Source organism: Furipterus horrens, unplaced genomic scaffold (genome assembly GCF_987537825.1).
Source record: "Furipterus horrens unplaced genomic scaffold, mFurHor1.1.pri manual_scaffold_3, whole genome shotgun sequence".
NCBI classification, from domain to species: Eukaryota; Metazoa; Chordata; class Mammalia; order Chiroptera; family Furipteridae; genus Furipterus; species Furipterus horrens.
Genome location: NW_028327173.1, coordinates 48,345,776 through 48,363,168, shown reverse-complemented (window position 1 = coordinate 48,363,168; position 17,393 = coordinate 48,345,776). Strand labels below are relative to the sequence as shown.

General features: G+C 37.1%; 1 protein-coding gene across 1 annotated transcript in view; it reads left to right on the top strand.

The window, feature by feature from the left end:
- The window catches only part of DNAI4 (dynein axonemal intermediate chain 4), an 80,988-nt gene that overhangs the window by 711 nt on the left and 62,884 nt on the right, over positions 1-17,393 (top strand). The window contains exon 2 of the mRNA XM_090269574.1: positions 15,078-15,252. Within this exon, the coding sequence (XP_090125700.1) occupies positions 15,078-15,252 (175 nt within the window). The remainder of the gene's footprint in view (positions 1-15,077; positions 15,253-17,393) is intronic.

Sequence of the window (17,393 nt, the reverse complement as noted above, 5' to 3'; positions counted from 1 at the left end):
AGACCTAGTTTGTTGAGGACCTTCCACATAGCACTCCTCCGTTTTTTCGGTCTGCAGTCTAAAGCTAGTTGTCTGCATTCAGGGCCTAGATGTTCAATCCTCCCAACTTATTTGAGCCACCCAACAACATTATTTTGCTCTGTTGCCGTGGTTTTCTTCTGCCTCCTCCTCCTACCATCCTTCTGTAAAACGCATTCCTGCTTACAATATTCTCTTCCTGCAACAGGTGAATGAGAGGCTGGAGAAAAGCACACAGCTCTGAATGCTGCTGAAGTTCCCTAATGAGTCACTCTCCCACACTTCCAGACCTTTTTTTCTTCTCCTCAAACTTTGAACATCTCTCCAGTCTTCTCCAACTCATCTAATGTTTCTTTAGCAGAACTTATTGGAAGTTCTTGGGAAAGAACCTTCTATTCTCTCTTGAATGATACTCAGGTTTTTGTCCATTCTACTACTACAGCAAAATAGCTTTCACAAAGGTCAACAATAGCTGCCCAGCCACATTCAATGGCCATGTCTGTTTCATTCTTAACCCACCCATCAGCAGCTTTGATCTAGTTTATCACTTCTTGAGTTTTCAATTACTTCTTTTGGCTTCTGGGACACCACTCTTTCATAGTTCTCTCCTTGGTTTATGGGTACTTTTCAAAATACTTTGCTGGGACTTCTTCATTCCTCCCGTGTCTAAATATTGAAGTGTTGTCGGGGTCAGTCTTTAAAACTCTGTTGTTCACACTTAAAAATCAGCTATACACTGATGATTCCCAAGTTTATATCTCTAGCCAACACCTCCCAAGGAACAGACAAAATAATCAAACATCAGCACTTAAAATTTAATAGGCATCTCAGAATTCATATCCAAAACTGAACTTAATTCTCTAACCTACTCTGCAGTAAAATGGGAATTTCTACTCTTTCAGTTACTCAGTTAAAAACCTTGGAGTTACCCTTGACTTTTCTAATACCCCACTCCATCAGCCAATCCTATCATTTCTACCTGCAAAATAAATCCAGGCTACCACTCCGATGTAAGTCACTGTAACGCTGCGGTAACCATGTAAATGGCCTTCTTGCCAACACCCTCAACATAGTAATCATTATGGCTCTTCTCAAAACCCTCCTCTGCCTTCCATTTCACTCGAAGTGAAAGCTCACTACTTACATTGCCTTACAGTACCTTAGCTTAGACTCTTCCTCTTGACTACACTCCGTATTGTTCCACAATAATATAAGGCACATTATTTTCCCACTTAAAGGTGTGTGCATTTGCTGGCCCTTGGATACTGTACACTCAGATAATGTCATGACTCATTCATTTCCTTTGCATGTGACTTATCAAAGAATCCTCTAACCCCCTTACGTATGTATAATACTTCCTCCTTCTCAACATTGCTTTATTTTTCTCCATAAAACTTAGCCCTACTTTGAATACTTGTTATTAATCTGTCTTCACCCAAACTGAAACTCCATGGGGGCAGAGACTTTTTGTTTTGTTTTGTTCCTGCTATTGCCTAGAATGAAGAAGGTGCTCAATAAATATTTGATGACTGAACAGATGAATTAATGAGTTTGTACTTCAGTAAGTGGTTACTCTTCATCTTGTCTGACTTTTGTTTTTACATGTAGTTATGGAACTCTCAAGGTAAAATTAAGTTGAATTCATGTAAAGTTTTTAAAAAGTCATGCAACTCTTGTAGTAGCTGAGAGTGCTAGTAAAATTCCCTTGGGAATTTCTTAAACAATCACAAATTCATAGGAGATTGCCTATTAAGGAAAAGATTGGGTAGGAGATAGAAAGTAGTATAACCTTAGCTTTTTGAGTTAACCATGTTGTCTAATTAAAACAATTTCACAGACACTTAAAGTTTACAATGGTTTGACCTAATAGTATGTTATTTCTCATTTTCCCCCTTGTAGGACTTAATCCTGATCTTGGAAAGGATCTCATGAAACATGTATTTATCAGTTTTCCACTTTCTCACTCCAGTTATTTTGGGTCTTTCCCATTGGCTTAACAATATGGGCAATCTCCCATTATAGTAAAACCTACCATTAATTGATTGTTAATGCTTTTATCCCATTTCTCTGCTCGGTTTCTCTATTCTAAGACTAACTTGCATGTTCATTCATTTTCTTTTGATTTTTAAAATTTTCATCTGTTGAGCATGTCATCCACTTTTTCCATTAGAGTTCTTAGCCTAATAATCATAATTATTTAAATTCCCAGTCTTACTACCAAAATCTTTGCTATATCTTAATCTCGGTCTAATGCTTGCTTTATTTCTTCAGACTGATTTTTGTCCTTTGGTATGCATTGTAACTTATTGTTAAAAGCTGAATATGTTGTATCAGGTAATATGAACTGAGGGAAGTAAGCTTTTAGTGTGAGGTTTTATGTTTATCTGGCTAGGACTCATGCTGTTTGTTTGCTATTTCTGAGGCTTCAATTTTCTCTATTCTTGTTTTCATCTCTGTATTTTAGGTTTTCCTAGATACTCCTTAAATAGAGTCTGAGTCTTGCAGTTCTTCCCATTGCAACTGTCCACCCCTTATTATACAGGAGGAGCCCTGTTGATGTGGTGGTGAGATGGGGGGAAGTAGGGATGGAGAGGAAGTGTTCCATAATCTTATGATTAGGTCTTAATCTTTTAGTGGGCCTTTGTCCCTAGGCTGTGACCTTCAAAAGTGATTTTCAGATTTTTTTCTTCTTAGATATAACAGAAGGTTAGACGGACTTGGAATTGGGTATTTCCCCCCAATAGAATTGAACCTTCTGGGTATATTTCAAAGTGGTTACTTCCTAAGTCACAAAAGTGTGGAGGCTTTTCTAAGGCTGGGCGCTCAGGAGTTTTTATCTTGTCAAATTAGTCTATACTCAGTCTTCAGCATTTAGTCAATTACCCTTTAAGTGTTGCCACCACTTGCTGGCTCCAGTGACAGTTTCTGTTTCCAATAAGTTGTGATTATCTGTTTTCTCCTGTCTCTCAAACTTTCAGTTTTGCTATAACCTCAGTTCTCTGTTAGATCTAAGACCTGTTGGTTTTCAGCTTGCTCAGCCTTTTATTTTTGTAAGGATAGGGCTGTTTATTTTCATGGTCTTTACATGTTAGATCAAATATCAGAAGTATATCTCTTCACTTTTTACCTTTTGCAATCTGTTGTCTCCATTGCTGTATAGAAACTATTCAAAGATCAATAGTGAATAACCTAAAGGTTTCGAAAGCCACCAAATGAATGGGCTTTCTTATCTACCTCTCTGCAGCACTTGAAAATTTCCCTATTGAACACTAACTTTACTGGCTTAATTATTACTGGTCTAAATGTCTCCTTTCTATATCCATTTTCTCTCCTTGGCCCTTTTAGTTTCACTTGTATCTTTAGGTTTTTACTTTTGGACTCAATTCGTTTATTATCATCTCCATGCAAAGATTCTGAAATCAGAATCTCCAGCTCTTTTCCTTGAAATTCACTTCACTCCTACATTTCTAACTGCTATCAGACAGCTCTACCAGGATATCATTGATGTTTAAATTAAGCATGTCTACAATTTATTGTGCTTTAGAAGTAAAGACTAATTTAATCATCACCCTAACTGTATGAGGCAGATAACATTATTAACTTTAATTTACATATAAGAAAACAAATAGATTAAGAAACTTGCTCAAGAACACAGTCTGTGAGTTAATAAGGTGTTTGAGTATTTAAATTGACTGCTTTGAGCTTAATTGTCCACTTATAAAACAAGGCTACTGAATATCTCACAAGTTATTATAAAAATTGAATTAGAAAAGCATAGGTGGAAGTTATTAGAAATTTAAATTTTAGAGACCTCCAGCCACGATGGAGGTGTAGATAGATATTCTTTGCCTCCTTCCACAACCATAAGGATTACATCTACCTCTAAACAAAAAACAACCAGAAGTACCAGAAAATTGAACGGCATGGAAGTCCAATAAAGAATACAGAAGCAATACTCATCCAGACGGGTAGGAGGGGCGGAGCTGGGTTGGCGAGGACGCGCTGTGGCGACTGTGGCAGCTGTGGTGGCGTTGGCAGTGGAAGCAAGGCACTGCCTGTGGCCAGCTGTTGGAAAAAGCAGTCACACATTATAAAAGCCAGGAGGGACACCTGGGGAGTGATCCCAGTCCCAGGCCAGACCGCACAGCTCACCATTCCAGTGTGGGGAAAATAAAGCATTATTGCTTCTGGCTGTGAAAACCAATGGAGGCTGGTGTAGTGGAAGGAACTACCTGTCTCATGAGAGTCTTTTTAGAGGCTCCCTGATCCTAGAACGTCTGCAAACCCACCCACTCTGGGAACCACAACCAGGGAAATAGCTAGAGAGGCACGAGTCACATATGGGAGGTGGGTGAAGTGATGGGAAAAGGGGTGAGTGCTGAGCAAGCAGCATTGTTCCCTCTCTGACCCTTCCCCCACATATAGCTCCACAAGGTGGTAAATGGGTTGCCCACACTGACGAATACCTAAGGCTCCACCCCTTACAATGTAACAGGTGCAACAGCTGTACCCAAGAGACAGAGGCAAACATGAAAGCTGTCACATTGAAGAGACAGAGAAGTATGGCCCAAAGGAGGGAGCAGATCAAGGTTCCAGCAGGAGAACTAAGCGATGAGGAGATACCCAACCTAATAGACACAGAATTCAAAACACTGGTGATAATGATGCTCACAGACATTACAAATTATTGAATATGGCAAATGCATAAGGGAAGAAATGAAGGCTAACTAAGTAAAATGAAGAAAAGTCCACACAAAACCAATGGTGAAGGGAAGGAAGCTGGAGTTCAAATCAATGGTTTGGAACATAAGGAAGAAGTAAACAGCCAGCACAAAATGAAGAAACAAGAATTGAAAAAAATGAGGAGAGGCTTAGGGACCTCTGAGACAACTTTAAACGCACCAACATCCAAATCATAGGGGTGCCAGAAGGAGAAGGGGAAGAGCAAGAAATTGAAAACTTATTTGAAAAAATAATGAAGGAAAACTTCCCAAATTTGGCTAAGGAAAGACATACAAGTCCAGGAAGCACAGAGAGTCCCAAAGAAGGTAGAACCAAAGAGGACCACACCAAGACACATCATAATTAAAATACCAAAGGTTCAAGATAAAGAGATAAAAACAACAAGAGAAAAGCAGAGAATTACCTGCAAAGGTATTCCCATAAGACTGTCACCTGATTTCTCAAAAGAAAATTTTCAGGTATTAAGCACTGGCAAGGAGTATTCAATGTGATGAAAAGCAAGGACCTACAACCAAGATTACTCTATCCAGCAAAGCTATCATTTAGAATGGAAGGACAGACAAAGTGCTTCCAAGACGAGATGAAGCTAAATGAGTTTTTTTAATCACCAAGCCATTATTATATGAAATGTTAAAGGGACTTAAGAAAAAAGAAGTAGCTCAAAACTAGGAATAGTAAGATGACAACAAACTCATAACTATCAATAAGTTAATATAAACAAACAAACAAAGTAAACAACCAGAACAAGAACAGAACCATAGATATGGAGATCATGTGGAGGGTTGTCAGTGTGGAGGGGGAAGGAGGGAAATGGGGGAAAAGGTGCAGAGATCAAGAAGCATAACTGGTAGGTACAAAATAAATGGGGACGCTAAGAATAGTGTAGGAAATGGAGAAGCCAAAGAACTTATATGCACAACCCATGGACATGAACTAAGGAGGGGATTACTGGAGGGAAGGGAAGTACCAGGCAGAGGGGGGCAAAGGGGAAAAAATTGGGACAACTGTAATAGCATTATCAGTAAAATATACTTAATAAGAAAATTTAAATGGCATTGTTTTTATCAGTTACCAAGTCCTGTCAATTCTAAATCTGCTGTTTAAAGGGTTTCTGGGATGTTTTACTTAGGCACAATAAGACACATATGACAAGGAAATGGCTACCATGAAGGAAGAATTTTATTTTTTTTAACACTCAGATCTCTAGAAACAGGAGGCATGACATGCCATGCCAAATAGGGGACCACATCAGGAAGCACCAGGGCCAGTCAGAAGATTGAACAAGCAAGGGGAAAACATGGGCAAGAACCTTTATTATGGTTTCTATAGGGAGGAACAGGCAAAGCAGAATTAGCAAGTTTAAGATTGTCTTGTTTTAATAATTTGAAAAGGCTCTGGACATAGGGACTATTCCTATAATATGGTTCCTGTGTCTTGGGTGATTAGGACAGGTGGGCAGTGGCTCAGAGATGTATGTCTGTTAGTGCCTGATAAAAGAGGTGTTTGAAAGTATGGGCTTTGGATAGTTGGTTTGTGTATGAAAAGTGTGCTGTGGGTGAGTCCCTTAATATGTATAGGAATTGATTATCCTGGGAGGGGCAGGCATTTCAGGGTCAGTAAGTTCAGAGATGTCAGAGAATCAAAATACAGAAAATAAAAAGGCATGCTTAATAAATGCTACATCTTGCACTTGTTTTATTTCTACATTCGCTACCCCAGGTTAAGCCTCAATTATTTTTCATGTAGACTCTTCCCATAGCATTTTAACTAATGGCCTTCTTACTTCTAGTATGTTCTATATACAGCTAAATTTTTCTGAAGCTTAATTTTGATTACTTTTCTGCTCAGAAACCTTAAAAGAGGCACTTCCTTGCTTGTGTAATAAATTTCAAAGACTTAGTCTGCTTCTTTCATTTTTTCCAAAGCTTACCTTTGCTTTCTTTCATGTATCTAATTGAATCATTTAGGATTCCCTGTGTATCCCACATGCCTTTCCACTTTTATTGTTCACAGTGATCTTTGCCCAGTGTGCATTTCCTGTCCTGTGCCAATACCCCTGTCCTCCCTTACCTCCACCTGCACCAGACACAAACACACATACACATATATACCCCATATAATTCTTTTGAATTCAGTCTCATTCAAGGCCTAATTTAGGTATCACTTTCATGATTTTTCTGCTCACTTATCCCACCCAAAGTAATGTTTACCACAACTCTTATTCTGTGTACCTCTTTTGAGGCAAATATAATTTTGTACTTACATTATAATTATATACATGTTTTATCTTTTATTAGATTGTAAATGCCGTAGGGCCCATATTTGACTTATATTCTTTCTCTGTCAGCATGTAAAACAGAGCCTATGCACTTTTAAGTGTTTTGAATAAATGGAAGAAAATGATTTAGTTTAGATTGGAATTACCTTTATCCCATTAAAATGAGAAGAGGCTAAATCAGAACTTTTTAAAAACTCACTCCTACTTTTACCATTGTAGTTACTTCATTATGAGATTTATGTATATATAGGATGCTTTTAATGTCATACGCCCTTTTCATAAAAATGATCATCAGGCGTTCATTCTACAGATACCAGTTGAATGCCTCATCTTTTTCAGTTGCACCCTAGGTATTGAAGACATAGGAGTAAACAAAAGAATTAGGTCCCTGCTTTAGGAAATTCAAGAATGTAGAGCTACATGACTTCTTGTGTCATGACTCTGTTATTTAGGCAAAATGGTTTTCAAAGTGGTTATCTCTTCCTGAAATAATTTTTTATTGCCTACTAATTTGTCTCTATTGAAAACATCTGTTTTCTAACATAGCTAGACATGTATTGTAACTTTCTAGTGTATAGCTACAGGTACTTCCAACTTATTTTAAAAAGTAGTCTGTACTGTCTGTCTCAGAGTGCTAATTGCTGGGGCTATCGATGGTGGACATGATAAACATGGTTCCTTCCCTTAAAAGTTATAGTCAAAGTCTTTGGGAATTTCACTAATAATGCTCTCTCATAAGATCCTAGTAACTACTGAACTTCTGTTTAGGTTCCCACAGGGAATAAAAGAGGAAGAACTTCTTTATGAGTAAATGTGAAATGTTTTCATTATGCATCCATTCAGTTTGAGATGTCTGGTAGATACTTGGCTGGGGCTACCCAGTCAGCTGATAAACATTTGAGTATGAAGAGTGAGAGAATGTTTTGAGTTAGATATGATTATTTGGGGGGTTATGCATTCATTCAACAAATATTTATTAAGCAGCTGCTGTGTGTTGGGTGCTATTGTAGACATTAGGGATATAGCAAGGAACAAAATAGCCCCAAATCGCTACCATCATGGAAATTTGATTCTAAGGGTGGTGGGAGGGGGCAGCTAATTCATAAGATAAGCAAGTAAAAGATACATTAGTAAGAAATGCTAGATGCTACTTGTGTGTGTGTGTGAGATATAATTAGTAAAAAGTACTAAGGCAGAAAAATAAAGCATGGGAATATGTAATATTTGAGATGGGTATTGACATTTTCGATAGGGAGCCAGAGATGGTCACAGTAAGATGGCAGATTTAAATAAAGACATGAAGAAAGTGAGGATGCTAAGTATTTAAATGTATGGGAAAGAGAAATTCAGACAAAGTCAATAATAAATGCAAAGGCTCTGATGTGGAAATATCAAGGATGCCAATGTGGCCGGAGAAAAGTAAACGAGAAAAAGTATAGAACATGAAATTGGAGACATAACTGGATGCATGTAGGTCTTTTTAGGTCAGAGCAAGAACTTAGGCTTTTACTCTAAATGTGATAGGAAATGAATAGAGGATTTCAAGCTGAATAGAGATATTGATCTAGCTTGTGTTTTAAAGGATCACTCTGGTTGCTGTGTGGAGACTAGACCTCAGGGGATTGAGGTTCAGCAAGAAGATGATGAGTTAGAAGGCTACTGCAATATTCTAAGAAGGATGGGGTAGTTTTTGGGCCAAGCTGGTGGCAAAAATTTGGTGACAAATGGTTGAATTCTGGATATACTTTGAAGTTGTTTTCACCAGAGCAATTAGAAGAGTAACATTACCTTTAACTAAAATGGGAATACTGCAAGGAGAGTGCATTTGCTGGATGGGATGAGGGCAAGATTGTGAGGAGCTCAATTTTGGACATGCTAAGTTTTAGTTAGAAGTGTTAAGAAAATAGATGAATACATTTGTCTAGTGGTCCAGTTATATATATATATATATATATATATATATATATGTAATTGGGAATCATCATAGAGATGGCATTTAAATCATGGCATTGGATGAGTTCACTAGGCTATGAGTGTAGATAGACATGGGAAGAAATCCAAGGATGAAAAAAGTAGAAGGAAAACCAGGTAAGAAAAATATCCTGCAATCTAAGCTTTCTTTAAAAAGTCAAGAAAAAAGAATGAAGAGATGAACAGATGGATAAATTCTATTGGTAACTAAAAAGAACATTGAAATGACCACTAGAATTAATATTGTGGAAGTGACTGGACCTTGGTAAGAATCCCTTTGGTGGAATAAGGGCAAAAATATGATCAGATCAGGCTCAAAAGAGTATATAAAGAGGGAGATTAGCAACAATAAGTGTAGACAATTTTTTTTCCCCAAGGAATTGCTATAATTAAAGGAAAGATGACATGGGATGGTAGTTGGAGAGGTAGATGCAGTCAAGAGAAGTTTTTGTTTAAGATAGGAGAAATAACAGCATGTTTACATTCTGAAAGGAATAATCTGTAGAAAGAGAAAAGCTTATGATACATAGATTTTGAGAGAGAATTACTAGAACAATGTCCTTGTAAAAGCAAAAAGAGTAGAATCTAGTGCACTTGTAGAGGAATTGACATAAGCTAGATCCATAGATAATTCTTCCAGCATAATATGGAGAGAAGTAGAAACTATAGGCACAGATACAGGTAGGTGCGTTGATGTGACAATGGGAGCATTTGGAAATTACCTGATTGCTTCAATTTTCTCATATAATCAGCTAAAGGTAAAGATGAGAGAGGAGATGTTGATCTTCAAGGAGAGGGTATAAAATAATGGCCAGAGAAGGTATAGTTAAAAAATGAACCAAGAAAAGACAGTATGATTGCTGGCACAATAAGGACCCACTTTACATTAATAAGCCATAATTTAAAGTGAGACCTGACATAATATTTGAATATTTTTTCTCCAGCTTCATTTAGTTGCTCAGGTTGAGTTAAAATATAGTATATTAATAGGAAAGTTGAGGTATAATAAGGCAACAGATCAGGAGACAATCACCATTGAAAAAATAGTTTTGTACTCAGACTTCCCAAGAGGAGGGGTCACCTTAATGCCACAGGAGACCATATGGAGAAACACTGAGGTCAGCCACCAGCCACCAGCTGTGGGCAAGAGTCTTGATGGTGGTTTTGGTTAGAAAAAACGTGAGGCAGGGTAAGTAGATTTAGGATTGACTAGTTTGAATAATTTCAGTGGGTTCTGGGACATAGGGTCCATTCCTAGTTATCTGGTACCAGGCTATAGGGTAATTAGGGAAGGTGTATAATGAATCAGAGTGTGAGAGCACCATAGGGGAGGTAGTTGGGGGTGCAGATGCTGGGTTAGTTGGTTTTTATTAGGAAATTGTGCCCCTGGGGGTGATGGGCAACAAGGGAGGCAGGAAGCCAAGGCAAGATGACTTGGGCTATCAAGTTACCCAGAACAAGGTATGTTGAGCTAATACATGTAGAGCACGTTAAAATATTGAGTTTATAGACCCTAGAAACATGGTTACTATATAGGTGTGGGCTCAAAGTAAGAAGATAATTGGAATTAATAAAGTTTTGATTTTGCTAGGAATTACAGTGAGTTTAAAGAAGGAAAGGGGAGAGTGTAAGGAATGATTATAATTAACTATGGATTATATTAATTAACCTTAAGCTCAGGAGAGAAGAGATTGCATGAGAGGGGTGGGTAAGGGAATAAAACATGGTAGAATAAAGAGTTTGAGGGTCATAATAAAGTTGAAGGATGTCTGAAGTTGGGATTTAAAAGGGTATGTAAGCTGGAAGAATAGTAAGTGATGGTTGACCTTGCTATGACCATGGGAACAAGTAGCTGACATAGCAAGGAGGACAATATCATTTATGTGAGAAGATTTCAAGGAGCTAAGAAGCCATCGTATTAGAAGGATTACCTTCTGAGATACTGAAATACTCAGGAATTATGCCAGGAGTTGTATTGGAGAGAGTCAGTAATTCAGGGTATAACATTTTCAGGGGATAAGAGAAAGGAAAGAGTGATGATGATGGTAGATTGCCATATGGAAATGGAATATAAATAGTCATTGAATCCATGGGTTTTGTTACATTTATCCAGGGATAGTGTATACAGTGTAAACAAATAAGTGAAGTTTGAGCCAAAGTGTAATCTTCAGAAGAGGAAACTAATAAACCCAAAATAAAATGGGAAGACTGGATTTTTGTAATGATGGGAGGGCAAATGTCAGGGAGAAAGAAAATAAGAGTTAACCATAATGTTAAAAGCGTGATTTCCTTGATGACTTGTGTATTTCGAATTAAGTAGAAAAAGAAGAGAAACCTAAAAGCTACTAGTTGGCAGAAAATGGGAGGTCCTGGTGATTGGAGGTCCCAAGAAGGCTGAAGAATAAGAGACAGTGGTATCCAGAAACCAATTTGAGAAGTTAATGTTAAGAAGAGGAGGGAATGGTCAACTGTCAGATGCTGCAAATAGAAGTACTGAAAAGTATCCCTAGGATTTGACATTTTGAAGAACTAGGTGATTTTAATGAAAGTAGTTCTATACAATACAAGAGGAGAGAGTAGAACTGGATTGTAGTGAATTATGGAGCAAATAAGAGGAGTAAGGAAGTAGCCACTATTATTGTCTAATATTTTAAGAAGTTAGACTATGAAAGAAAGGAGAAATACAGTAATAGATAGAGGAAGACATAGATGAAGGAAAGATTTTTTAGTTTAGGGGATGGCTGGAGCATAATTATATTCTCAAGGGAAAAAGACTGGAAATAAGATGTGAGAGACAGGGAATTATTGATGGAGAAGAGTCCCTGAGAAGATAATAAGAGACAAGTTTCAAAGCATAGGTAGAAAGATGGCCTTAGATAAAAATGGCAACTCTTTTACTGAAAGAGGAAGAGTATAATGAAGGTGGAGAAAGAAGTTAAGGAGTTTTCACCTGATAGGTCATTTTAATTTTCTTAAAAAGGTTGGAGGTAAAGTCATTTAGAGACTGAAGGGGAGAGAGTAAGGTAGAATACTTGAAAAGAATGTAGCATGAATGTAATTCACTTATTCCTTTACATAAAAAATACTTATTTTGTGCCCATAATATACTGGGCACTGTCCTAGGTACTAGGGATATAGCAATGAACAAGATAAATTTCTTGTCCCCAACAGGCTTCTATATCAGAAGAGTGGGAAACAACAAAGTGTCAAGTAGTAATAAATGCGATGGATAAAATATGAAATGTAGATTGATGTCATTTAAACATTTTTTGTCTGATCTTTTATGAATTGAAAAGTAAATCTATTATTAAAAATGTTTTCTTTGGAAATATATTTTCTTTTTAAAATCAAACAAAAAAAAAATCATCCTTATTTTATAAAGTAAGAGTACCAGAATGAATCAATGATAAGATAAATTTTTGTCTTACGGAATTTACAGTGTAGATCCAAAAGTAAAACCAAATTTTTTCTCTGGGATATAAACATTTTGATTATAACGTATTAAAAGTTATATAATTGTTCAAGCACAAAAATGATATTTCCCAGGTTTATACTCATGCTTCAAACTGCTTACGTAACTGCACTTTACACTTCCTGCTTACTGTGTGTCCGGAACTTCCTAACCATAATATATAAGTTAATTCTTTTAATTCTCAAATAACCTATGAATTAGATGCTATTATTATCTTCATTATACAGATAAGAAAACAGACCCAGAGAAATCAGTGTAGACTTCGAATCTGACTGGTGGCAGAGGCGGACTTAATGGCGGGCGCACCAGATGCGCACCCTGGGCCCTGACTTCTGAAGGGCCCTGCAAAACCCAAACTTTACATTTTTATGTTCCACTATCAGTTCAAAACCTTGTTATTATTATTATGCTATTATTAATTATATTATAAATATATTCAAATTTTATTGGAAATAAAACACTAATAGTACATATTTTTTATTTATTTAAAAATATGGTTAACCTGTATTTTTATTTTTCCTGTCTCTTTTTTTTAATATGCTTTATTGATTATGCTGTTACAGTTGTCCCAATTTATTTTCCCTTTGTTCCCCTCCACCCAGTGACATCCCTCCCTCCATTTGCCCCCCCACATAGTCCATGCCCATTGGTTGTGCATATAGTTCTTCTCAACATCTTCCTTTCTACTCCACTCCCTCCTACTATGCTTCTTAATTCCTTTACCACCTCCCTCCCTTACCCCCTTACCCCTCCCAGCTGACCTCCCCCAATAATGTTCCCCATACCTATAATTCTTTTCCCGCTCTCGTTGCCTACTTAATTTGCTTTTGTTTTGGGTCCCTAGCTTCTGTTGTTGGTTCTTGTGATACAGTTTTCATTTTAATGTTCATAGTTTTGATCCTCTTCCTCCTAAACAAGTCCCTTTGACATTTCATATAACAGTGGTTTGGATCTGATGAACTCCTTCAGTTTTACTTTGTCCTGGAAGCACTTTCTCTGCCCTTCTATTCTGAATGGCAGCTTTGCTGGATAGAGTAATCGTGGTTGTAGGTTTTTGCTTTTTATTACTTTGAATATTTCTTGCCAGTCCCTTCTTGCCTGCAGAATTTCTTTTGAGAAATCAGCTGACAGTCTTTTGGGGACCCCTTTGTATGTAATTCTCTTCTTCTCTCTTGCTGCTTTTAAGATTCTCTCTTTATCCTTAATTTTTGACATTTTGATTATAATGTGTCCCTGGGTCCAGTTTTTCTGGAACTCTCTGTGCTTTTTGGACCTGTAAGTCTATTTCCTTCCCCAAGTTAGGAAAGTTCTGCTTCATTATTTTTTCACATAATTTTTCAATTTCTAGTTCTTCTTCTTCACCTTCTGGCAACCCTATGATTCAGACGTTGGCCCGCTTATAGCTGTCCGATAAGTTTCTGAGCCTCTCCTCATTTTCCTCATTTCTCGTTTCCTCTTTCTGCACTGGTTGACTGTTCCTTCCCCATGTTCCAATTTGTTGATTTGATCCCTGGTTTTTCTTCCCTCACCACTTGTTTCGTATGTGTTTTCATTCATTTCAGCAGGACTAGCCTTCATTCCTTCCCTGTCTTGTTTAAGATCTGCTGTTAGGTCTGTAAGCACTTTTATAAGCAAAGCTCTGAACTGTGCCTCAGAAAGATTTCCTCTCTGCTGCTTAGTTAGATTAGAAATTTGCTGTCTGGTCAGCTGAGTCACTGGGATCTCTATCATGATCTGTGTCATCCTGAACAGTTTTGTGTTTACCTTTGCTTCTTGGGCAGGGCTGTCACACCTCCTATGCTATAGGGAGTGGAGCCCTGTGCACTCGTCACAACTGGGTGTTTTCTGTGGAGGTGGGGGTCCAAGATGGATTCCTGCTGTTAAATCTCCGCTGAGAGACCGGGAGCCTCCTCCTCTGTTCCCAACCCCACCGGGCCTCACAGTCCAAGGCAATGGGGGTCTGCCTTCCCCGGCTTTGGAATCGCAAGGTGACGGGTCTGGTCTGCAGCCAGGGGTGCTCCCCAGGCACTTCTTGCCTCCCCTTAAATAGGGGTGTCTGTGCTTACTGCTGTCCTGCCGCTGTCACTGTGCTGCCGTGGACAGCACAGCTTGACCTCTCCTTCCCAGCTTCGCCCCTCCTACCTGTCCGGATGAGCACCACTTCTTTATAACTTCATACGTTGGACTCCCATTTATTTTCTGAAACTTCTGGTTATTACTGGTTTTGCAGTAGTTGTATTCCTTCCTAGTTGTGGAGGGAGATGGGGCCCAATATTTTCTTCTGTGCCCAGTGCCTCAACCTACTTTAATCCACCTCTGACTGGCAGGGTTTAAATTTCAACGCTAGTAGAAATGTTTCCCTCTGAACTTATGTGATTTCACATAAATAGAGTTATGTAGAAAAATTGACATAATGCATGTAAACATTCTAGAACTATGCTTACACATGATGAACTCTTAAGTAGCTATTATTATTTCTTATTTATATGTTTAGATAGTTTCTATGTTTTAAAATGAAAGCCTGTTTGTTTGTTTTTGTTGTCGGTTAGTTTTTCTTCATTGTGGACTGTGCTATGTTTTCTCTTCCTGTCATAGGAACATTGGCACACAGCCAAGAAAGGCTATTAGCTTTACTAACCCAGTGAAAGGAGCTCAAGTGAAAGGATATACTGGTGCAAACCAAAGCAGAATGTCAAAAACCATGGTAGTTCTACCAGAGATGAAAACACAAGAAAAAATGAGTATTCCCACCACAAAGGCAGTCACACAGGTAATGTCCTTTAGAATTCTGAGTTCATTTGAAAATGACACCTTATAGAACTTGCTGAAATGGTAAAGGTAGAAAATATGCTGTTTTGAAATAATCACTTTTAATATTGATATATTGATTTTATTAGTCTCTACTACATAACGTATCTTATAGCATAATATAGGCATTTGGCTCCTATAATTTATTATTGGTAATAATATTAGAGTGGAATGAGAAGTCTACTCAGGACTTAAGAACTAGTTGGTTATGGTATTAATAGTAACTCTCATCCTCTCTTCTTTGCAATGTATGCCAGAACATATAAAATGAATTGTCAAAAGGTAGGTTATTTTATCTCATTAGAGAACCTATAATTAAAAATTGATTTTTTAAAAGTTTTAATCAAAATAAAACATATATTTTGTTATAGAGGCCTGTGATACAGAAAAGTTTATAATATATAAATCCGAATGGGCCAGGCAATCATTTTTTAGCTATGACACCAAAAACACAGTCCATTAAAGAAAAAAAATTAGTAAACTGGGCTTCATCAAAATTAAAACTTCTGGTCTTTGAAAGACACTGCTAAGAGAATGGAAAGAAAAGCCACACAATAGAATAAGTTATTTACAAAACATATATCTGATAAAATAGTTGTATCCAAAATATATAAACAATGCTTAAAACAATGTTAAGACAACCTAATTTTTAAAATAAGTAAAACATTTGAACAAACTTCACCAAAGTACATATTCAGATGGCAAATGAGCACATTAAAGATGATCAGCATTAGCCATTAGGGAAATGTAAAGTAAAACCTTGAGAAGAATAAAAGGAAGAACCAGCAAGAAAATTCAAATTCAAAGTGAAGGGTTTAGCAGACTTCAGCAAGCTCCATCAGAAGTTTGAGAACATGTACTACAACACTGGAGGGTTTTCATTAATAGAGAGGAATGTTCATGGTGCATTATCTGCTTACAAGCAAACTTCTGATGAAAAGGAGAAACAAATCAAGCAAACCACCATAAACAGTTATTTATTTATTTTTACCATAGCCATATTTCTGAAAAGAGTGACTCAAGAAGAGCCTGTCCTTCAAGAGGCATTCCAGAAGAAAACATTGTTATCATAGCATATGCATGCTATTGGCCCTGAAGGCCTTTCAGGAAGCAAGATGTAGAGATGGAAGATAGTGATGTTGATGGTCCTAGGCCACTGTGTATATATTTGTTTTAGTTTTTAACAAAAGTTGTTTACAAAATAAAAAAGGGACGACCATTTTTAGAAACAGAAAATGTGTATAGAATAAGGATATAAAAAGTATTTTTTGCAGCTGTATGATGTATATGTTTTTTAAGCTAAATGTCATACCAAAGAATCAAAAAGTTTTAAAAATTTTTATAAAATAAAGTTACAGTAAGCTAAGGTTAATTTATTGAAAAAATTTTAAATAAATTTAGTGTAGCCTAAGTGTACAGTGTGCATGAAGTCTACAGTGGTGTGCAGTAATGTCCCAGGCCTTCTCATTCACTCACCACTCACCACTCACTCACTCACCCAGACCAACTCCCGTCCTGCAAGCCCCATTCATGATAAGTGCCCTATATAAGTGTACCGGTTAAAATTTTTTATACCACGTTTTTACTGTACCTCTTCTGTTTAGATGTGTTTAAATACACAGATATTTACCATTGTGTTATAATTGCCTACAGTATTCAGTACAGTAACATGCTGTTCAGATTTGTAACCTAGGAGCAACAGGCAATACCATATAGCCCTAAAAGAAATTTCCTCAACCTGATAAAGGACAGTTATGAAAAATCCACTAACACCTAATTGTGGAAGACTGGATGCATTCCCTCTGAGATCAGGAGTAAGACAAATTCTTCTTGCTACTTCTATTCAACATTGTACTGGAGATTTTTGATATGGCAATTAGGCAAGAAAAAGAAATAAAAGGCACCTAGATTGAAAGGGAAGAAATAAAGTTATCTCTATTTTCAAATGATATAATGTTGTATATAGAAACACCTAAGAAATACACTAAGAATATTAAAACTAATGAATGAGTTCTGTTAGGCTCCAGGAAACATGGTCAATAAATAAATTGTATTTCTGTACATTTGCAATGAACCATTTGAAAGTTAGGAGAATAATTTATT